We start from the raw sequence: 22,633 nt of genomic DNA on the forward strand, positions 1-22,633 counted from the left end.
ATTAAATCTAACCAGTTGGTTCCCTTTGTCTGAAAAAGGTTTCTCGAATGTACATTTGGATACTTCCACTAATCATATGATTTTTTTGTGTGCTTCTGATCCCAAACACAATCTACTTTCTTCTTAGGGATTCCAGACTTGCTCACTGGCACACACACTACTGCTTTCTACTCTTCCCTCTATAATATTTCTTTGAAAAGTTATCAGTAATTAATTTCAATTCTGTGTGGAGCACCTTGCACCTCAAATTTCTGTAGTACAGCTGCACAGACAGTCTTCTCCTATAACTTTTAAATTATCAAGTGATTAAGAATTCGTTATTTCTAGAAATTCAGTTCCCTACCATCTTCCTTTCTACACATACTTCTTTCTTGCAGACACAGTGTGAGTCTTATCAAAACTTTCTCCATTTGTCCTTCATGTTTTCAGAAGTTGATCTCTGTTAGGCCTTTTGATTGCTTCATTCTGCTCTTTTAAGTCTGTCCTTCATTTTTTCCTTGCTAGTGCTTGTTCAGACAAGTGCGTATCCATTAGTATGTTCACCTGTCAATAACACCTGTACTGATATACTTCAGAGTAAGAAAGAAATTTTCTCAGATAAAAATGACAGTCAAGGCAGCCATTTCTCACTGAGATTTGCAATGTCTTGCCACAGTTAGGGCCAGGGTGAAATTCGCCTTTAAATCCAACATTTTACTTTGTGTCATTTTTGGAGTTTTCACTGTCGGTCACCTTCCTTCTGATGAAAGTGAGAACCATTTCGACACAGAATTGATTGTCCAAGTCTATGGATTATTCTTCCAGCCAAAAGTAATTGGTCAGATCTCCAGTGTGATCTAACAAGAATGTCCTTGGCATTTATTTATAGCCTGCTTAGGTGCATCCAGTGTGTAAGAGTGGAGTAATTTTATTCTTTGTATAATGATGCTAGATACCAAAATCCTAGCCCATGAGGTGGTCTGGGACCTCTTTTATAATAGTCCTGCAGGTTTTTACTCTCATGGTATTCTTGCAACGTGCAGCATTTTTTATAATGCTTGACAGTGAGATAATGGCTCTCTTTTCCTTGGGGAGTCCATTCCAGAGCTTACTGCTCCTAAGATAGCACAGTGATGGGAGCACATACAAACCAGCAGGGTAAGACTGAGCAGATAAATCTGCAGGAAGTTGTTCCAATATTTATTTTGTTTTCTTTCCTCTTTCCAGCAGTCTAAATGTATGATTTGTTTGTCACTGTTAAATTTTTAATTTTTTATTTTATCCCTTCACATACGTGTGTCAGTGTCATATCTACCACTTAAAATAATTTCATGACAGACAAGTTTAATTTAATAAGTTGACTCTTTCCTTGAAAATCACATGTTAATCACTACTGCTTTTGTCACCACTGTCATCAACCTGTCAGTAGTTTGTTGCTAATTTAGGACCTGAGGCTGAACACTGCATGTGAAGCTGGAGCAGTGATCCATGTGGCAGGGAACAGTAGAACTCGGTTGAGCCAGCCTGGGTGTTTTGCAGCTCAGAGCCTTTACTGGCCTGTGTCAGTGGCTAATTTTAGTTCAGATTTGTAGCACTTAGCCTGCTGACTAACAGCCACCTCCAGTCTCTTCCAGATTGGCTGCTTTGTGAGTTATTTCTCCCATGGAATGCCTCCCACCCAAACTGCCTTTCCTCAGCTACAGCAGCATGCATCTTTCCAAGATGAGTTTTGTTTCCTCCATCTCTCCTCCCCCTGCCCTCACAGTCCCCATGCGGAGTTTCTCTGTTCTTCTCATTTACTGAATCCCCTTACTCCAGCGAATGTGAAAACCCAGAGGCTCCCAGCTGACTGGGTGACAACTGCAGCCAAGCCAGCTGCCTCCCTCCTGCTCCTCTGCAAGGAGGCTGTAATGACTCTGTTTTCTCTGCCAGTTTCGCTGCTGTCATCTGCGCTTTTCTCTTTGTGCGAGCAGGCTCTGGCACAGATCTCCATCTAGAGCGTGCTTTGCTGTCTGGAGGTGTCTCTCTCCAACAGTCAGAGCCTTAGGCAACTGTGCTGCTGGAATAGGTGCCTCTGGTAAGTGCCTAAAGACGAGTGGGGCAAATCCCATGTAGCCGGGGCCTTTTTTAAACACATTTTGCTGTTACACTGTTAGATTATGGTGAAGACTTTATCTGTGCCACTTTTAAAACATAATGAGTCTGTTCTCTCTCCCCCTCCAGGCACATGCTTTCCTCTTCCTCTAGAACTTTTCATTAGTGGAAAATTTGTTTATGGCTATTTTATTTCAATATGGTTTAATATTATCTGTCTTCTCTGTCCAAGAAAATAAAATTGTCAGCATGATTTAGTGTGACAGTAGCTACTTTAATACCTTTTGCTGAATCCTCTATGTGCTGAGACACCATTTCAGGTTCTTTCTTTAACCCTTGCATGTTGGGCTTCGGTGTAGCCCATCTGACAAGGAGACTTGGATGAGCAGCCTGGCTGTCTAACTGGCCCTGCTGTGCAATCCTGCCACCACTGTGAGTAGCAAGAACAGCAGAGTGAGGCTCTACACAAGGCCAAAACTGCCTGGAGGCTTAGGACCTTTCCCTGGCATGCCTGCAAAACTACTTGGCTAGCATGGCAGCTGGGGAACTCCCTGATTCCTTGGAAGAGGGTGAGAGCACAGAGAGAGAAAGGGTTTGTGCCTAGTCTCTCACTGGCTGTACTTTTCGTCAGCGGAGAGAGTGAGATTTTAGTTTTGAGAACCTGAATTTGTTAATTTTGTCAGACTTATTTTCTTAGGTTATGTGGTTCTTAACAGTCATTTCCTATTTTTTTATGTGAAGAGTGTAACAAACCCTTGCTGCAACAGAACCCATTTAGAGGAAATCAGTGTACCTAACTCTAAGTCAGCCCCTGTGGAGAAAAACAACTTCTTGTATCTCAACTGAAGTTGTTAGTGTTTAGCTCCCAGCAACTTAAAGGTGACCAGAAAAGTGCCTTTATTTCCAGAAGTCGTATTACTTGAGTGGGAATCAAGGGAAATCTTCTTGTCCTGCTCCATCAAATACATGGGGGCACAAATTACACTGGGTTTCTTCTTGACCTACACAAAAGTCAGCCAAACAGAATTTGACTGAGAATGCATTAGTGTAAAAGACTAATTTCTCTCTTCCCATTTTGGCTGACAATCAGCATTACTCTGGCATGTTGGGCCTTAGTTTGCCACTGCATAGTGGGAGAAATTTTGAGTGTTGAGGAGGCCCTTTACAATATTGAAGTAGAAAGATGCTAGCAAAACTGAGCAACTAATTACACTTTGTGGAGTTTATTGTGCCTTCAAATAGTCGTGTGTTACTGCCAATAAAAACAATGGGAATTAAGTGCATACACTGATGAAAGAATATACATTAATAGTTTATATTTCAGTCTATTGAAATAACACACTTCTAATTTTTCTCATTGACTGAAAATAGGAGCTATAAAGATAAGAATATTTTTTGTATTAATACTGTGAACACATCTGTGAATTTTATTATCAAGCAAATGACCATGGAGAATGACAGCTTTTACATTTTACTAACTGGCAATATTCTACTTTATTTTTTTTGCCTTAAGATAGAATAAAATTGTAATTAACAATGTTTAACTGACCTAAACATCACTGTAAAATGTGTACTGTTCAATAAAAATGTAACACACTTGCTGGTGTATGAAAACAAGTCTTTTTAAAGCCCTGAAATTCTGTTTTAAGAAATTTTGTGAGTATGCCTTTTTTAGAAACTACTTTTAAAAGATATAACAGCTAAGGGTTCATACAGGATGGAACCTTTCAAATTCATCTTTTCCAGTTTGAATGGGATTAGAATCATTTGAAAGGAATAATAATGTTTAATTGTTTCAAAATCCAAGAGCATTAATTCTAGTCAATAAAATAATAACATTGGCATCTTTTTCGGGTTGTTGCAGGCTAGTTCAAAGCATTTATTACATGTATTATTTTCTAGAGTGAACCTAACTTTTCCCCCTCTGTCTTCACTTATGAAGTATATTATCATTAACTAAAAAAGTAGACTGCTTTCTCTTTTGCAAAACATGCATGGTACAAAGCTGATAGTTGGGTTATAGTGAATCTGAACTATGTTTCATTACTCTTCAGAAGAAAATAAAACAACTTGATTTCACAAAATTACAGAGCTGGTAGGGCTTGATTCTTATTTGTTTTACAATAGTGTAAACAGGAAGAAGTAAGTAAAAACAAAACATGCTGTTATAATGCTGGGAAATGGGGATCAGAGTCTTTGCTGGTATATGTTGCAGTATAATGGAAAAGCTGGATTCATTGCAACCACACAGTAAAACCCTTTGTTCTTTATTTAAGATTATTGTTTTCAATTAAGAGAGAAAAATAGTACAGTTTTTCTTTTTGCTTCTACAGTACCCTTTCCATCTCTTTGGCTCATTTTGTTCAAGATAAGAAAAATATGGAAGAAGTTGTTAATGTAGACCATTACTAGGGATTTCTCAGCTGGTTTAAACTTGGAGATAAATAGATTGGAATAATTCTCTAATTAGCAGTTTCCATACATTTTGTTTTTAAATTACTGTAGTTTTATGGCACGTTATATTTCTTTCCTTGAACAGACGGTGCTGCTTTTTTCTCTTCCCCCTTCCTCCATCTTTCATCTTTCGGATCACTCAATCCCACTACTCCAAAAAACCCCCAACCCATCAGTGTTTAATGTAATCTCCTGACTTGCTAGAGGGTCCAAAACAGTGAAAACTCATCCTTTCAACAGAATCTGTAGCTGAGGTAGTAATTCTGTGCCAGTTTTGTTGCCAGAGATAAACAGAGAATGAATTTACTCAAAGCTGAAATTGTATATTCCTTAATATGCTTTGAGTACCAAGGTCATCTGCAGCCTTTACACTTTGCTTTATCATTTGGAGCCACCTGCAGGCAGAGAATATAATTCTGGCAAAAAAAAAAAAAAAAAAAAAAGATTTTTTGATTTGCTGTTTGTGAAGCTGCTGTGATTGTGAGCAGGGACAAAAATAAGAATTTTTTTCATGACCCTACAAGTTTTCACAAAAGTTTTATTTAAATATGATTTGTTCTCTGCCCATCTAGGCATGGACCCAGTATCTGTATCACTAGAAGACAATACTGAAAAGGAGGCTGTGGTTTGTGAGAGTAAAGTCTGTTCACACAGGTGAGTGAGAACAGAGAGGTATTGAAGCTGAAAAGCACTGTAGTGACACTCAGGATATGAACAGATGAACACACAGAGGCAGAAGTCCTTAAAAAAGAGGCAGAGAAGTGGAAAGCAATGAATGTCTTAGTGGACTATGAGAAGACATTTAAACAGGTAATTTGGCATGCCCAGCATGTCTGATAGAAAACAGTGAAAAATATTAAAAATTGAAAAGGGGAAGAAGGGTGGTACAATAAACTGACTTAGTATTCACTTGAATGAGGGAAATCTTTTTTTTTTCACTTGCTCCAAGCATGAGAAAAGGAGGTGTCCCCAGTTACTTCCAAATGCCAACTGAGGGTCTCAACAGGACTTGAATTCAGTTCCCTCATTCAATAGTAATGATGTTGGCAACTTTGCCCATTTCATGCTACATGGATTCAGAATTGCTAGAACCTTCTGAAGTTATAAACAACTTTCCATATTTACAACCCTTTTTAATTTTTTTGACCACCCATATTGATCAGTGTTCCCTTAACAATCCTGGGATGATTGCAGATGTGTATGTTAGAGAACATTAATTCTATTCAAGAGACATAGCACTGCACTGAAATATAGCATTATGAATAAGTTTATTTCCTACCAGTGAACTTAAGTGTTTATCCATCACATTTTGTAAGAACTTCCCCCGATCTCATTATGTTTTCTGAGTGGCAGTGTATCAAGTGCCCTCCTAACCTACATTTGCATTATCTACTATGTTTCTTTTCAACGAGCCTCTTGGTAACTCAAACTAAAAGAGCCACTTAAAGAACCACTTAAAGATTTATGTCTTCCTTTAACCAAGATATACTAATTCTTTCTAACCCTCTACATTTGCTTCTCTGAGAGTAACACATAAACAAACCAGCAGAAGACCTGGCATTTTCCCCATGGAGCCATGCAGAAAATTATCTTCTCCTTCTTTACTAACTATTCAGATGATAAAGAGGATCTTTTTCTCAGAAATGTATTTTCCTCAGGTAGTGGAATTCACCCAAGAGTCATTTGTTTTAACCATCTGTCCCACTTCCCTTAGTGTTGACTCATCCCTAGCCTCCCCATGGTAAGCCCATCTATTACTGGCTGTAAAATAGCCTAGGTTCTCTCTCTCTTTGTGTGCATAAAATTTGCTGCCATTCTATTTATTGTAGCTTCTGTTTCATGTAACTGACTGTGTCATTTTTATTGTATCAAATTGGAAATTTTCATGGAAAACTGCTTAGAGTTCTGAAGAGGAAGAAAAGGACAGAGGGATAAAGAAAGTGGATATGCAAGGCAAATTGCAGAGACTGGACTATGATTAGCAAATAAATAAACAGGAAGTAAGGGAGAATGAGTGGACAACATTGATGAGGCTCTGAAACTCCTCAGAGATCCAACAGTACTTGGTGACAGGTTCCAGTGTTTCAGCAGGGGAGCCTCCAGGGCCAAAAAAAATGAGAAAAGCAGTGCTTTGCAGTAGGACAAGAGGCGATTTGTGATCTGGGGTCTTTTCTGCAAAGTGTCTGAGGTGAGTAGTGGGACTAAAAGTCTTTGTTAAAAGGCTTCTATTCAAAAGAAACCCCTAGTGAGGGCATTTTCCATTTATTAATTCTGCACTCTGATGCTATGATGTCATCTGGTTCTGTAAGCTTACTGTGAGTTTAGATTGAGATACCTGAGAAAAGTACGTGATGTAGAATCTGCAAGCGGTCATGTGAGGAAGTGTAATTTTACAGCAGCCACTAAAGTTTAATGAGCCCAAATTTCCCTTCTGAAGCAGTTCATCAGTGTTAGTCTCAGCAGGGGTTGTCCATCAGCAGGTGATACATCAGAGGGACATGGCTTTCTGGTATAATATCTAACAGTGGACAGATGCAAGTAGAAGCTAGTGTTTTTAAGATTATTGATGCTGCAGAAACCCTAAATGCTCAAGGTTACTACTCTACTGAAATAGTTACACAACCCTCTCTGACAGGCTGGAATATCAAAGAGATAGGGAAGGGTATGAGCAGTAGAAGACAAAGGTGTAGTTAAGAACAAGGTGAACTGAGCCCGTTGTGTGTATTATATCCCTTGGGATCAATATTCAGACTTCATCTGTCCTTGTTTCTTGTTCTGTAAATTACCCTGCTAGAGGGACCAGTTGTAACGCATTGAAACTAAATGACATAATAGAAAGATGAGTGGGGAACTCAAGGCAAAGAGCAAGTAAAATCTGAGAGAAATAGACCCTCCTTTATAAATTGCCTGACATGTGCCAAATGAAATGTAATGCTGACAGATGTAAAGTTATACTCTGCAAAATAAACACAAGCAGAAAACAAGTAGAATTGAGCTACAACAGCATGACTTTGACTAAGACCTTGAAGAGATGATGGTACATGCTCAAAAAATGGTCTGACAATAAGGGAAAGCAATTTGAAAACACAGGAGTCTTGGGATACAGAAATTACACAATGACATTTGATGAAAAACCAAGAATGGTGTGAGTCTAACTCAGCCACAGTGACTCAAAATAGTAAGTATACAAATAGAGGGCAAAATTATGTTCCTGATTTATACAGTATTAATCCTCAACAGGCTACTAGGGGCAATTGGCTCAGGGGATATTTTAAACACCCCTAGCACCTCTTTTAGGGTGAGAAAAAATATTTGGGGATTTTTTTCCACTTGTACTGTTACCATGGAACATTCATGTCTTCTCGTTAGCAGCCTTCTCCCTAGCACAGTGACTGGCAAGGACACAAGAACCACTCAATTCAGACTGTGAAATCTCATATGAACATTCACCTTTTGGCCTCTTTCTTGACACAGTCCCTATATCTCATAGTATCAGAGTACCATTTCCATTCTTGGACATCACTGGCTAGATGCAGCTGTGGTTGACATCTGTCCAGTCTCAGAGTGGGGAGAGGAATACAAAGCTACACCATAATTCAAAATTCAGAACAAGTTCTGAAGAGATACGTGATCCCTGCAGGATTATAAAATCTCTTTGATTTCACTTGTGCTGGCTTTCTACCAGTGTAATTCAGTTGAACCCTACAAAGCATTTTGTAAAGCCAAGCTACTTCCTCTCTCAATCCTGGGCTTAGCATCTTTTGCTGTGAGTAGCTGTTTACTTGTTTCACAGAGCAGATGGTCTCCATGCAGATTAACTTCTTTGGCTGGATAGGACAACAAGGTGAGCATAGGACCACAGCTACTTCTCTTTCCTTGCTACAAGCTTCCTCCCTAGATCAGCATTAGAATTTGCATCCCTCTTACCTGCCTATGCAATTTTAAAGTTCAGTATCAGTCAAACCTCCTTTTGTAGTCAGTAGAGAGAGTTGAATACTCCCACAGTGAGTCATCCCATCCTAAGATCTAATATAAATGGGAACTACTTACTTCTTTCCATTATCCGTGGGAGGAACCCAGACAACTGACTTAAACTAGATACCTGGATTTTGGAAGATTGACAGTAAGTTTACTCAAGGCTGAGGAATCTAATGTCAAATAGGATCACTTCCCAATGTCTGATCCGTGGCCTCCTTGGACTGAGAGAGGTGATCTCAAAATCCCTCTAGGAAAGCTTGCATCCAGATAAAGAAGGCAATTTTGTTGCTAGCTTGCATAACTCACTAAACATTTTACAAGTAATGTAAATCATCTTTAGACAGAGAAATACATGGGCTCTGTAAGTGGAGCCATGTTTTAGAGTGGAATGTCTGTACTGGCATGAATTAAATTAGGGAAGTGACATCATTGTACCTGATGTGATCATTAAAAATTACATACAGAGGGACAATCTTAAATTCACCTCAGATCACTCCTCCCTGTTTTAGTAAAAAGCACAGACTAGAGTGTGACTTTTTCATAGTACTGTATTGTAATGTTGTTATATGGGCTACCACTTCCTGTACTTCAGAGTCAGTGTCTTGTACTTTATCCTTATTTAATCCTTTATTCCATAGTAATTTTCTGTATAAAACTAAATTAGATCTCGTGAATGTTAACTTCAAGAGTAACTTCACATCAGACACTCATCAGACCATATGGATTCTGTATTTTGTATTGAAAGAAGCAGAATAAACATCTTTTCCATTTGCCTTCTGTTTTACAAATTAATGTTTGGGCAATCCAATTTGAAGTTCCCCTTTTCTTATGATAGGGTAAAAACATATGACTGTGGAGAAAGAATTGCTGGTTGGTTCTCTATGTTTCTTGGTCGTCCATGTCGCTTGATAAGACAAAGTTCAGACATGAAAAGCAAGTCACATCAGAAAAATACAAAAGGTATGTTGTCATTCTTAAAAATATTTGTGATTCCTCATGCAAACATCAGGCTCATGGACTTCCTACTGAGTATATAACTACCTTGATAAAGGCTGAAAGAGTCATCCACTATTGATCTAGTAGGTACATTTATACCAAAACTGACTTTTTGCTGCCCTTCTACTTCTTAAATTTGGTGAAAATGTACAGATACACCAGTCTGGGGGCAGTGGGGGTGGTAATCATCATGACCATGATTTTGTCTGGAAACTCGATGATCATTTTGAAAAGTGATCATGAAAAATCTAAGAATCAAGTAATTTTTGGAGAGACTAAATTTCGTTATAAAAATAATTGAAAGACGATTGAAATGAAAGAGCATCGAAAATACACAGATATTGCTCTTGTAAATTGTTTTACAAATTTGGTAAAATCTCAGCTCTGTGTCAGTTTCTAAATATATTGCATCATTATCATTTACAGGTTTAAGGAGATTCTTGGAGTATTTCCTTAGTATCTGGAACCAATGAATAAATTTTTAATGAGAATAAGTAAGGTCAAAGGAAAGATGAGGTGAAATTACTAATTTTAATGGTCATTTTAGAATGTTGGATTGATTTTTTTAGGTCTTTCATCTGCTAAAAACATCTCACTCTCTCTCGTGAATGAAGCGCAATACCTCCTGATAAACGTGGCAAGCATTCTGCAGCTGAAAGAACACATTTCTGCAAGGTAAGAGCCTTCTGTCTCCAAATATCTCTTAGTGATGTAGGATTCCAGAATCTTTTCATAAGATGCCAATATAGCTGTTTTATGTGGAAATTTATGAATAGTTACATTTCAGTGGTCAACAAATATACAGCTATGAAACGTCTATATTTACTAATTCTTCTATGACTTCTGAAAATTTGGATTAAATCCATGAACATAATCTGTCTACCAGTCATCTTTAGGAAAACTTTAATGAAATTTTTGTCAAATGATTTGGTGGCAAGAGATTATTTGGAACCAGCCAGTTTCTATTTGTCAGAAGAACAAGGATAAATAGGTTTTCTCAGCATAAAAAAACTGGCAGGTAAAAATACAAGATCTTACTACTGGCTAAACTATTTCTTTCCTATGGGAATGATTAGGATTTAGAGTAAACATGCACAACAGAAATACTTTAAAACTACTTTCAGGACTGGAATTGAAATTAATTGAATTTGATATTACTTATACAAAAGTGGGAGACAGAAGCAGCAAATGAAACACCGTCAGCCCACAGTTGAAAGACAGCAAACCCATTACCAACCAAATTTTCACACAATGACAATAGGAAATTGTTGTTTCTTGAATATAACTAAGACAGGTTCAAATTCTACAGAAAATCTTCCCTCAAGGCCTCTATCATAGCTGTGCATCCCACAGCCTCGGAATTTGTCTCTGAGTCCTCTTTTCCTGTCTCACAAAACTTCCCTGCCTCTTCTTGGAGCCATCCTACCTCCTCTTAGTCACCCACCAAACATGCCCCCTGCATTGAAGTTTCTGCTATGAGTAGAAAAGGAATATCTGTAGGAGGATATGTGTGTATCTTCAGTATCTTCACTGACTGAATGAAGCATCAGTACAGACCACTGGAGGTCTGAGGGTTTTCCTACTTTGGGAGAAGACAGTTGGACAATTTTAGAATATTGTGGGGAAAAATGTGTGGGAAAGGTTTGAATCTGTCCATCTCTCAGCATTTTGACTACCCTTGCCCAGTGAGAGTTACTGCCTTCTTTTAACTCTTGGCTGGCTGGGTTACACCTACTTGAGAGGACACTTCTTACAGTCATACCTTACTCAGACTGGACTTTTACCATTGTGAGACTCAGTGAGGAACCTTCCAGATGTGAGATTTGAGTGCAAAGATGAAGAGTAAGGAACAGCAAGTGAGGACGAAGGAGTACAAGGAACTTTGGTAAAACATGCAATGTCAGATGATCCACTGATTTTACACCTAATATCTTCCAGTACCACTAGGCTTGTAATCTCCTTTTCTTCAAAGGACACTCCAGATGTGACTAGAGCTGCCATAGTGACTGAGATGCATCTTACTTCCTGCTCTGCAGCAGAAGTTGGAAATCTCCTGCCTCTTTTGCCATTCTCAGGGTGCTGGAGAAATGAATTCAGATATGCAGCATCCTCATTCTGCAACTGCTATTAAATCATAATGTATAAGGTTTCCAAATACTGAACTGGGCAATGTACTTTCAAGAATCTGCACATATGGGTCTTCATTAAAAGTCAGAGGTTTTGTGGAAAGTATTATTTAGCTTCTCAGCATGTGGGTTTGTTTTTGTTCATTGGAAAGTTGCTAATTTTTGTAAAACCATTTCAATTTCCAAATAAGTTTTCATAATTTCTCTTTGTATCTTCCATAAGTAAAAATGAATCTTCCAGTTTGCACTTGGCTCTGGAGAGGTGACCTAAAACAGAAACAGCAATTCAATTAAAAATTAGAACGTATCATACTGTTGGAGAGTTACACGTACATGCAGACAGTAGTCTCTCTGGTGTTTCATTTACTGATCACCTCCATGAAAATCCCCATGGCCTGGCCTAATCCTCAAATGTTCTTGTTAGAAGATATACATATTTATTTTAAAGTTTGCCTGTTAAATATAGCTAGTGCATTCTTCATTGCAGAGCCCATTGCCGTGAAAAGTCCAAAGTACTTAGACTGACTTCGGCAAATTACACTGATTTTCAAAGCATATCCTTGTTGAGATCTGAAGGATGAAGGTGCCTGTCACTGCATCCAACTAATGCCTACTTTGAGGGAGAAGAAATAATAGGAATTTACTCAGATACATGTTGCTGAGTAATTGTAAGCAGTTCTGAGGGGTGGAGGGAGGTGCAAGAGAGGTGAGGTATTCTGGCAGTGAACCTGAGCAGGTTGAAGGCAACGAGACTAAGAATAGGGGCATTGCAGTCTTTGAGTTCAGCAGCAGGGGATTAGTAGAAGTTAGAAGCAATTTTCGTCGGCTGGCTTAGGACACTGTAGGCCCAGCTCTGAGGTTACTGGGGTTTTTGATGACCACACTAGTACAGGCTGGAGTGGCAGGCACTTATATTTTAAAAAATACATTCCTACCTTCCACACTTCTAGAGCCCAAAAGTTGTCAAACTACAGCTGATGGGGTATCAAAAATTGTTCATGTCCTTAATACATAATGCAAAAAGAAATGTTCTACTCCACTAACGATGGCATTGAAAGAACTCTTGCAATTTTAGGGCTGTCTTTTTTCCCTGGTACTGGTCAAATTCTCCTGTAGAAGAAAAATGAATGACAATTCAAAGATGCAGCCAGATTTCTGATATTTGTATGCAGTCCTCTGCTCTGTCTGTCTCATATATGTTCTCCACACTGACACAAATCAACACTCTGGCAGTTCAAATGCTTGTAAAGAGGCAGAAATATCACTACACAGAGATTAATTTTTTTTTTTTAACATCTATCCTTTGGTGCAATATGCTGCATCCCAAGGCAAATAATAATAATAATAATAATAATAATAATAATAATAATAATAATAATAATAATAATAATATAAGGGATATATTCTGTCATAAAATGACTTTACCGGCCTTTCTTACCTTCAGCAATTGCTGGTTTTGTCCCTTTTGCCATTGCAGCATGTGTAGAATAAATTTCTATTTGCCTTCTATTCTAGAAGCTTCTATTTCTAGGAACAATTAACAAGTCAAATGATTGCTAACTCAAAAGATCTTTTCATTTGTTACCATTATCCTTACCTATGATAATTAATGAGGAATTTTCTCATAAGCATTGTTCACAGTCACCTGTCTGTATGCTTTCATACCTGCAGTTCCAGGTTACACCTCTGAAAAAGCCACCTAGAGGGTTACATATCATAGATCAAAGATTAAAAGTTATAGTTAAACACCTTGTGCCATTTCCATAGCCTTTGTAATGAAACAGGCCAGATTATTCTGGAGAAGTGTTTACTTAATCGTATGAGGCACTTCATTCTTACAACACATCTATACAGAAATAGTTAACATATCTTATTTTTTCTTTGTCAACTCCATGAGACAGATTGGAAAAGCCGTTGGAAATAGAGGAATTAATCCAGCGCTTCCGTGCCAACATTGTCGTCAGTGCACCAGAGTCCTTTGAGGAAGAAGAGTGGGCTGAAATTTCAATAGGTGCCCTGCAATTCCAGGTGTGAAATTTTTTGTCTTGTCCTTGTCCCAGTCTATCACAAAGTATTTTGACCCCTGGAGACTGACTAATTTTTGCAAGGCTTTGACTGAAACATGGGCAGCATGGGTTGCACAGATGAAATTTATGAAGTGTGTGAAAAAAAAAACAACTAACGTGATGCGACCTGTGACAAACATAATTCAATACAATTGAGAGATTTTGACGTATTTCTCAACACCTTTTTTTTTAAATTTCATAATTCATAACATTTCCCACCTCTGTCCATCTAAACTGAATAATAATCGCTATTTTGAGGTAGAGTTTGCAGCAAATAGTTAGCCAGCATGTCATGAGAGAATACTGGTTGCTGCTAAGCACAGTAGTCCAAATGCAACCTCAAGCACATCAAGCAACTTATTGCCAAAAGACTGGACATGAATTCAAGTGAACACTCATGGTCTATTGCCCTCTGTTGTCTACATCTTGCCTTAAGCCCCGTTAAAAGAATGTTTCTAATTCTAGCCTGGTAGGGTTTTTTGGCATGTTGTACTTTATATTGTATCTAACAACACAATGTGCTTTGTACCGTGAGGAGAATGCTGAAGAGTCAGACTTGTTTGCAAATGCATTCTCTTCAGAAAACCTTTTAACAAAAAATCTGTAGAAGCTACACATGAAACTTAAGGGAATGATGTACACATGTATTACATATGTATTACATATTCTGTTGAATTTGTCTGGCCCTGAGATGTGAAATGTGTATTTGAAGAGTCATTGCCCAAAATGAAAGAAGTGGCTTATTCATTGTTTTCTTAGAGATGATAATTAAGGTGTGAATTACAGAAGTGCCAAGGTCAAATCTAGAAGCTGTGACAGACATCACTCCTATTTATTTCTGATCAGCATACTGTAAGAAATTTTTTGAGCAGGGATGGAAAGCATGGCTGATCTGCTCTCTTTTTATGTATACTTTGATCAGTAAGCTGTAAGATGAGTTACAGAAAATTGAGGAAAAATTCCTATAAGTAGGAGATGAGGAACAAAAAGGACAAAATCCTTGGTGTATAGCTTGTTCGAGGCTAGAGTTACACTAGGGAGCTCTGCTGGGGATCCTGTTGAGAAGTTACTGTAAAACTGCAAAATAAAAAGGCATTCCTGTTTCTGGCATTGATACACTTCAGGAACACAAGCCAAAAATAGAAAGGCTTATGGAACTTGTATTGTCTTTTCCTGTCTCTGCTAGGTCCTTGTTTAGATACTTATGTAGTAGCAGTAGAAATTATGCTAATGCTCCTTGATGTGAGGAAAATGGTAAAGAAGCTGTTGAGCAAAGCAAAGCAGGGAAAAATATTTCCTTCTCTGCCTTGTTGCTCTTTTAATAAAAAAAATAAGGCTGTGGAAAATAAGTTTCTGAAAAAAAGCTGATGTACGGTTTTGATGATTACACTGAAGAGTTGTACAAGCAGTTCTAGATGCATCTCAAAAAACCGAAGTATCTTATTTACCCTATTTGAAATTTATGACACATTTTACAAAAATAGAATCTGTATACTAGAATACTGTAAGAGTTTCTATAATGTACAGCTTTGCTAACGTTAGGAATGCAATGTTAAGTGAAAGTGCAATATGTCATCCTTCTTCATTTTAACGCCTTATTAAGAACTTTGTTGCAGGTTTCCTTTTTTTTTAACCCTAAAAGCATATCTTAGTTCAAACAACAATTAACTTTAAGAATGATTACATATGGATGCTAACATCACATGTAATACATGATGGAGGATCAATCCATTATTACTTCTGTTTATGTAAACTGATGAAAATTCACATTTTACATTCGGATTATCTGCAAGCACCATACATATAAGAAAAATATTGTGCATCTCAGCTGCACTAAAACAGTCCCAAGAAAATCCTGAGGCACTAGCTTAATACTGTATTCAGCTCTCCTTTGGATGAACAGCCCTGGAGATGAAGTGAAGCCATCAGGAAATACAAACATGTAAATGTCTAGTATTTCTCAGATTCTGTCTCTGGGAAAGTTTTCCTTAAAAACAGAAAAAAGTCAATTAAAAATTCAGTGAGATTTTTGCAAGTAGACCCTTTGAAAATGTGCCTACTACCTTACATGAACAGGCCTGATCTTTTACATAATGAAAGCATAAAAAGCCCACAGGACAGGTATGCAAAAGGTATGCATTTAAGATATTATGATGGTCAGAAGCTTGTACTGTTCAATGTCGTACTGCTTTGATATACAGCCATGAACTTTCTTTAACAAAAATTTCAGGTTGTGGGTCCATGTAGCAGATGTCAAATAATCTGCATTGATCAACAGTCTGGGGAACGAAACAAAGAAATTCTGCAGTCTCTGTCTGCTGCCAGAGGCAGAAAGGTCAGTACAGTACTTCAAAATGGCTATAATGAAAGATGTAGTGACTTCATGGCATGCGTAATGAAATATTTACTGAGAGAATATTCACAGTTAAGTTGTTGTGCTAATGGTTACCGTTTGTTTTTTCTGTAAAAAGAGGATGCACTTACAACCCAAATATGACCTGGTTTATTTCCATAAAATGCTCACACATTTTTATTCAGAAAGGGACTATTAATATGCATTATTTTTAACTGTGCTTGTTTTATTCAGTATGTACCTCCTTACAATGTGTTTATTTTGGTCTTAAAAACAGAAGCTGATGCACTGATATCTTCTAAGAAAAGAAATATGCAGAAAAATCTGAAAGTGTTTGAAATTATACAGTTGGCTTGTAAGGCTAAACTTTATTCTTACCATGAGAAACAAGTTAACAGGAAAAACAGAGCAGATATAAATGTAGTCAAAGTGGAGAATAATTATGTAAGAAAGTGACTGGAGAGTTAGTGTGAAATACAGAAGTTCATTTGGAGTCCTTCTGCTTCCTAAGTTTGTGTTGCTTCTTCGAACTGAGAGTGCTCAGATGATAGCTAGATGGTTCGACATCCCAAAAGCTTCACAAATCTCCTCAGAAGTATTTATTTAGCTGAAAATTGTTATTCAAAATTGATTGCTTCCTGTTCTTTAAGCTTGTGTTGTAAAAGTTCCTCAACCAGTCAGGGCTCGGGAGTCTCACCAGTACCCACCAAACACCAGAGACTGGGCACAGCACTGGAGCAAAGCAATAACAAATAGGTTGAAAATCATTCACCCAAACAATGCACAAACAACTTACAAATAGTACATTATATGTTTGGGGAAAAAAAATAATAAATTGATTCGTCTCAGTGACTCATTAAGCAAACAAAGAGCTACATTTTCCTTGAATGTTATCCTTGGTGAATAGCTCCTCTGGCTCCGCCTCAGAGCCAGCGCCTGGTGCAGTGAGCTGGGGAGAGGCACGCAGGCAGGACTGGCTGTCTAGGCACAGCTTCCCACTGACCTGAGGTGACCTAGAGTTGCACAGCAGGCTCTGGTATCCAGATCACCACCGTACATGTGCCATGGTGGGTAGTCTGAGGACAACATCCCTCTCTGGGTAATGCTAAGCCACAGCTGGAACATCTGGGACACTTCAGAGCACATTTGGACACTCTGGGCAGGGACACTGCTCAGCTGCCACGTGGGGTGTGGTATGCAGAGGACTTTTTCTACCCGTATGGGTTTTACTGGATCATGACTTAAATCCTCTGTAGAGGGAAAGCACTCTGTATTCGGGGAGACAATAGCTACAAAACCTTACCTGGGATACAGATTCTCAGGACAGGCAAAACACCTTCTGCATGTTTCCCTCAGCAAATATGAGCTCCTCTTTCATTCTGATTAACTCAGCAATGCAAAGATTTTCTTGATACAAGCACTCCTAGTACCAAGTAACTCGTTCAAACAGGACAAGGCAAAAAGAGCAATCCAGCCTCTTGAGAACAAGCTGGCGCTGGATAAAAGCCGCCTGGCGAGGCGAGGCAGAGCACAGCGCTGCTGATCACCGCAGGGGAGAGCTCTGCTTCCCTCAGCAGCCCGGCAATATTCGCGCTGCAAAGAAACAGACCTTCAGCTTTTTTTAATTTTTCCCAGCCTTCAGTGCTGCTGGTAGATGGGATCCTGTGAGCATGCCCTGCGCTGCATAAGGCTGAGTTCACTGTATTAGCAGACAGCTAAAAGAGATAGTTTGAACTGGTACTTTTGCCTGAACTGGTCTGAGAAGACCTCAGAGCCCATCCCTGCTGCAAGCCATCTGTGGGGTGATGATCACCAGCTGGTTATCAGTGAGCAGCACCAGACAGAGGACTATGACATTTTCAGCGTGCTCAGCAGGCCTAGCGCAGAACATTGATCCAAAACTTTCACAGTTCGCAGTGGGGAGAGAGAAAGAACATTGAGACCATGTGACTGTGTTAAATTGCAGAGCTAATGCTTTGGTGATTCATGTATCTAGGATGTGCTTTTCTGCTAAGGAGGCATCTAACAGACTTCATTTTCTTTTTTTATCAGATGCAGATTCAGTGCAGGAATTTAGCAGTGTTTGCTTCCATCTGTCAATAATCTGATTCAAACTACAAAAAAAACTATTGCAGCAAAATAACATTTAAGCTAACTTCCCAGCTTTTTGAAAGGTTGTCAAAACATTAAAGATTCTGCACATACAAGACTGAGCCAGCTGTCAATATTTACCATTTTGTTTTGTTTTTTTTTCCAAGAACACCAACCTGTACAAATACATTGAAATTTATCAAACTCATAGCCCACATAGCAGCACCGCCAATGAACTTCAATAATGAGATAAATAATGTAAGGCTAGTAAGAGGTAGTTCAATATTTATTTCTGAAATCATGTTTTTCTCCATCCCTCTGAGACTGTGAGATCCTGTTGCTCCAAGCTGAGAGATTGGAACTTTGCATTGATGGATTGCAGCAGAAAGTCAGAACCAGCTACTGTAACTAGTCACAGAGACAATTTGCATGTTTCCTGATCTATGTAAAGCACGGTGCTGAAGCCTAGCCAGTTGCTTTTTATGAAACCTTTCATGTCATTGTTTGAAATAAGTTGCAAACACCTCTACAAAGTGAACTTGAGCTCTGCTTTCTGAAAAAACACTCATTAAGGATTCCTTCTGTAATTTTTGATGAAAAGGAAAATAAGTTCTCCTTGTGTGACAGAGTGCTCTCTGTTACTGCAGGAGACTAGGAAAGACTAGATAACTACATTAAGCAAATGGCATAAAAATAACCACATGCTGTTTCACGTGCCTCACCACCTGATGCAAAACACACATGGATGGAAAATGGAGAACACTGAATTCTTGCCTGTCTTCGAGAATTTGCAGATGCAGTTCAGCACTAACAATAGCAGAAGCCCTGTGGGTGGATTTTCAGCAGTGCTATAAGGTGGGATTGGAGTCAAGGTAGCAAAGGGAATTGCATTAGCAATCTGCCCCAGTCTAAATGCATGGATAGCAGTACATCAAGGGAAATTGTTTGCATTATGTTTGCACATGCCTTCATGCACTAAAAGGCTTGTGGTTCTTTTTTTCCCAGTGGGCTGTTGATAGTCCTTTATGTATCTCATTGTGCCTTGGGAGAGTTTCTTATCCTGCAGAATTAGATACCATGCCTTTGGATTGCTTACTGAGATGTTAGCAAGGATAGCAAATGACTTATATCTTATGCATCATTATCATTATTTTCATAGTAATGCAGGGCTTTAACTATGCAACGCTTTTCCTTCAAATATCTGGAACATTTGAAAACAGTGATTGTTGTTATTAATAGTCCTCTGAAATAATATAGCTGTATTTTCTTATTGGTGGCTGAACTGGAAGATGCATTTATTTAAGGTAGAGCAAAGGAAAATAAGTCCTTAAGAAAACTTTCTGCTGTCCAGATATTTTCAACTTAACAATATAGGTTTTTTGGCCACCAACTTAAAAATTTTCCTTTTTACCAATATAAAAAGTCAGCGTGTTGAAAGTGAATACTTCCGCTCTCCTGTTTTGTAAGGCTTCACTAATAAGTCAATCTAAAGCTAATAAAACATCCTTACATTAAAAAAAAAATCACTTCTAATAACTACATCTCCCAAACCTTTGCATGAGAAAGAGGTTACGTTATTGTATGAATAAGTGAGCAAACCTGAACAGGTAAATTTATCTACTGGGAGATGGCAGCTGAGAGCTACATCTGGGAGCAAAATCCAGAATTTATCCATCCAAAGCTAAGTATTAGCACACAATATGATTTATGTGCTTGTTACACATTCTGTCAGGGTATATCTGTACCAAGTTCTGGTCTGTGTTAACTGATTTTTCAGGAGCTGTAGCTTAAAGACATCTCACCTCAGCCTTTGTCAGATATAGCACCTCAGGTTTCTATCTTACAGAAGGAGATAGTGCACCCAGGGTATTTCTCTGTCAGTGAATATCTGAGCAGAGCATGCTGCTGTTGATCCAGTAAATGAACGTGAAACAACATGCAAGAATGACAGCACTTCATAGCTCCCCCTTTCAGTGAGTGTGATGACTATCATATGATTCACTGTTGGCAAGAATGTTTTCTCTATTCCTCCCAGCAGTGAAATGCTGTGCTTTTTCCTAATCAAGACGCTTTACATTTTTTGTCCCTTTGAAGTTTAACAGTGATGGAAAGAGTCTCTACTGCCATCAGAATACTGAGCAGATAAAGCCACGGAGCTCACAGTCCAGCATTCCCTGCCCAGTTCTTGGTGTGTTCTGGGGAGATTATATGCAGAGTAAAATGCTCTTGAAGTCAGGGAAAGGTAGGAGCAGCAGGGAGAGATTATGCAGTTTCATTGTAATAACTCTGCAGGTTGTAATCTCTGAGTCTGAAAGCTTCATTTTTCATCAGTGAAATGTGAGAAGGGCCGATTTCTGCATTTTATCTTTCTCTTGAAACAGAGCTCAAGTGGCAGATGCACAGCTTTTGTGTTTTTTTGATGGGGGGGTTGTGTGTGTTATTGCTGTTATCAGTACCTGCTGAGTCATTATTTTTAATTATTGAAAAAACAAGGAAATTTACTTAAAAGATGTTGAATCCTCTTCTGGTAATCACAAGCTAAATTTTGGTCTTAAGAACATTCACCAAAAAAAAAAAAAAAGAGTTCAGCAGTTCCACACATGCCTTTTCTTCAATAATTCTGTGCATTTAAAAATTATTATTCACAATAATAATAATAAATAATTTTTCACAATAATAGAAAAATTGGTAAATTAAGTTCTCCACAGTGAACAATCTGCCCAGATTTATTTTATTCTCAATTTAAGTTAAATCAGTATGATGATACAGTAAATATAAATAGAAACTTCTCATGTATCAAATAAGTTGATTTCCATGCATGAGTTATAAAATTCCTTCCTCTGTGAAATGCAGTGTAGCATGAACTAATAGTAATTTTACTATATTTGTTTTATGATTGCCTGATTTTTTAAAACAACGGAATTATAGCAACTGACATTTTTGCACTAGGGTACAAGAAGTGAATCAGGTTAACTACAAGTCTGAGAAACACATCATTTATGCCAATAGAGAACCCACAGCTTGTTAACAAATAAGAGAAAAGCAAGAATGGAAAAATAACACTATATACTTAAATATTTAAATGAAACTAACTTACCATTTTAGCTTCATGGTTAATCCAACAGTCACTGTGCTGGATGATTGGGATCTTACTGTGCTGCAGTCATTCCTCAGCATTAAATACCAGAAAACTGACCATAAGGATATACCCTGTGTCCACCAAGCGTTGACACTATTATGATCACTGGTATCCAAAAAGTGTCGGTAATAGGATAGGTCTGATAGGTCCACTCATATCCTATATATGAGACATGCCAGTGAGATGAAGGAATAGTAGAAGTAACTGAAAAACCCTCAGCTTGGGGCCTGTTTTTCTTTTTGATGTTTAGGATTAGAAATGAAACAGAAAGACCCAAATTCAGAGTCTGAGGGCATTTTTTGATAGATCTTTCTCTACTTGGGCATAAGTCTCAGTCTTACCTCTTGCTAATTCTTCAAAGACTAAAATCTGTTCTGTGTTACCTTATAGCTGTATCTTTATTTAATTATACAGTGGAAGAACAGGAAAATACATAGTGCCTTTGTATTTAGTTTTTCAAATATGTTCCATAAAATTCACTTAACACTATTTTTTAAATTTATTTCAATTCCTTTTACCTAGTATTTTTTTCTAAACCTGCTCTAAATGTAATTCCCTCGATTTCAACATCATCGATCTGAACAGTGGTAGTAAATGTAATCAGGAAATAGGAAGGATAATAGAGTTTTGTTTTTACATAATTTCATTTGCTTATTTATTTATTTATTTTACACGTGTACATTTTGGCTGTAGTCTAGCAAAACAAAATACTTTTTATTGAAACCCATAAAAAGGGACAAGAAAATTAGTATTGGGTTTCCAAGGTCCTCAGTTTGAGGATCAAAGACATTCTGAAGTCTAAAAATCAGTTATCTATTTAACATGGTCTTCAGCATTTCTTTCTTTCCTACTTTACTTTTTTTTTATCTTAACTGTTATCTAATCCTTTGGAAAATATTATCATGAGATGAAAAGTCTTTTTCTTGCATACTTCTAAATTCTCCGCTGTTGGAAAACAAAACCACAAAACCACACCAGTCTCTTGTCACATTTTCGGATCACACCTTGCTGTACACAACTACAAGTGTAACATTCAACTGCTTCAGATCAAGAACACACATAAGAGTGCAGACGCTCAGATCAGGTTTTTGGTGCCTCTGAGGGTTGCGTGGTCAGTGGGTGAAGTGGTTTTTCTATTCTTCTTTTCTTTATTACTCAGTATCACAAAGACACATTCTAAGTATTTCTAATATTTATGTAGGATGTATTCACAGATAGTGGGTAACGACAGATAAGAAGAGACCTAATAAAACAAACTTTCTGAATATTTTCTGTAAAACGTACTAAAATATTCATAAAAACAAATAAAGGGAAATTCACACAGGCTAGACAGAAAAAAGTTCTGTTAACAAAGCGA

At 37.9% G+C, this 22,633-nt stretch overlaps 1 protein-coding gene across 1 annotated transcript in view; it reads left to right on the forward strand.

Annotated features, from left to right (window-relative positions):
- Positions 1 to 22,633, forward strand: part of MOCOS (molybdenum cofactor sulfurase) — a 341,863-nt gene that overhangs the window by 315,136 nt on the left and 4,094 nt on the right. Inside the window, exons 12-16 of the mRNA XM_029958899.1 lie at positions 5,100 to 5,181; positions 9,341 to 9,465; positions 10,071 to 10,176; positions 13,529 to 13,655; positions 15,924 to 16,028. Coding sequence (XP_029814759.1) covers positions 5,100 to 5,181; positions 9,341 to 9,465; positions 10,071 to 10,176; positions 13,529 to 13,655; positions 15,924 to 16,028 — 545 coding nt within the window. The remainder of the gene's footprint in view (positions 1 to 5,099; positions 5,182 to 9,340; positions 9,466 to 10,070; positions 10,177 to 13,528; positions 13,656 to 15,923; positions 16,029 to 22,633) is intronic.

This window comes from Manacus vitellinus, unplaced genomic scaffold, assembly GCF_001715985.3.
Source record: "Manacus vitellinus isolate BGI_N305 unplaced genomic scaffold, ASM171598v3 scaffold_17_pilon, whole genome shotgun sequence".
Lineage (NCBI taxonomy): Eukaryota > Metazoa > Chordata > Aves > Passeriformes > Pipridae > Manacus > Manacus vitellinus.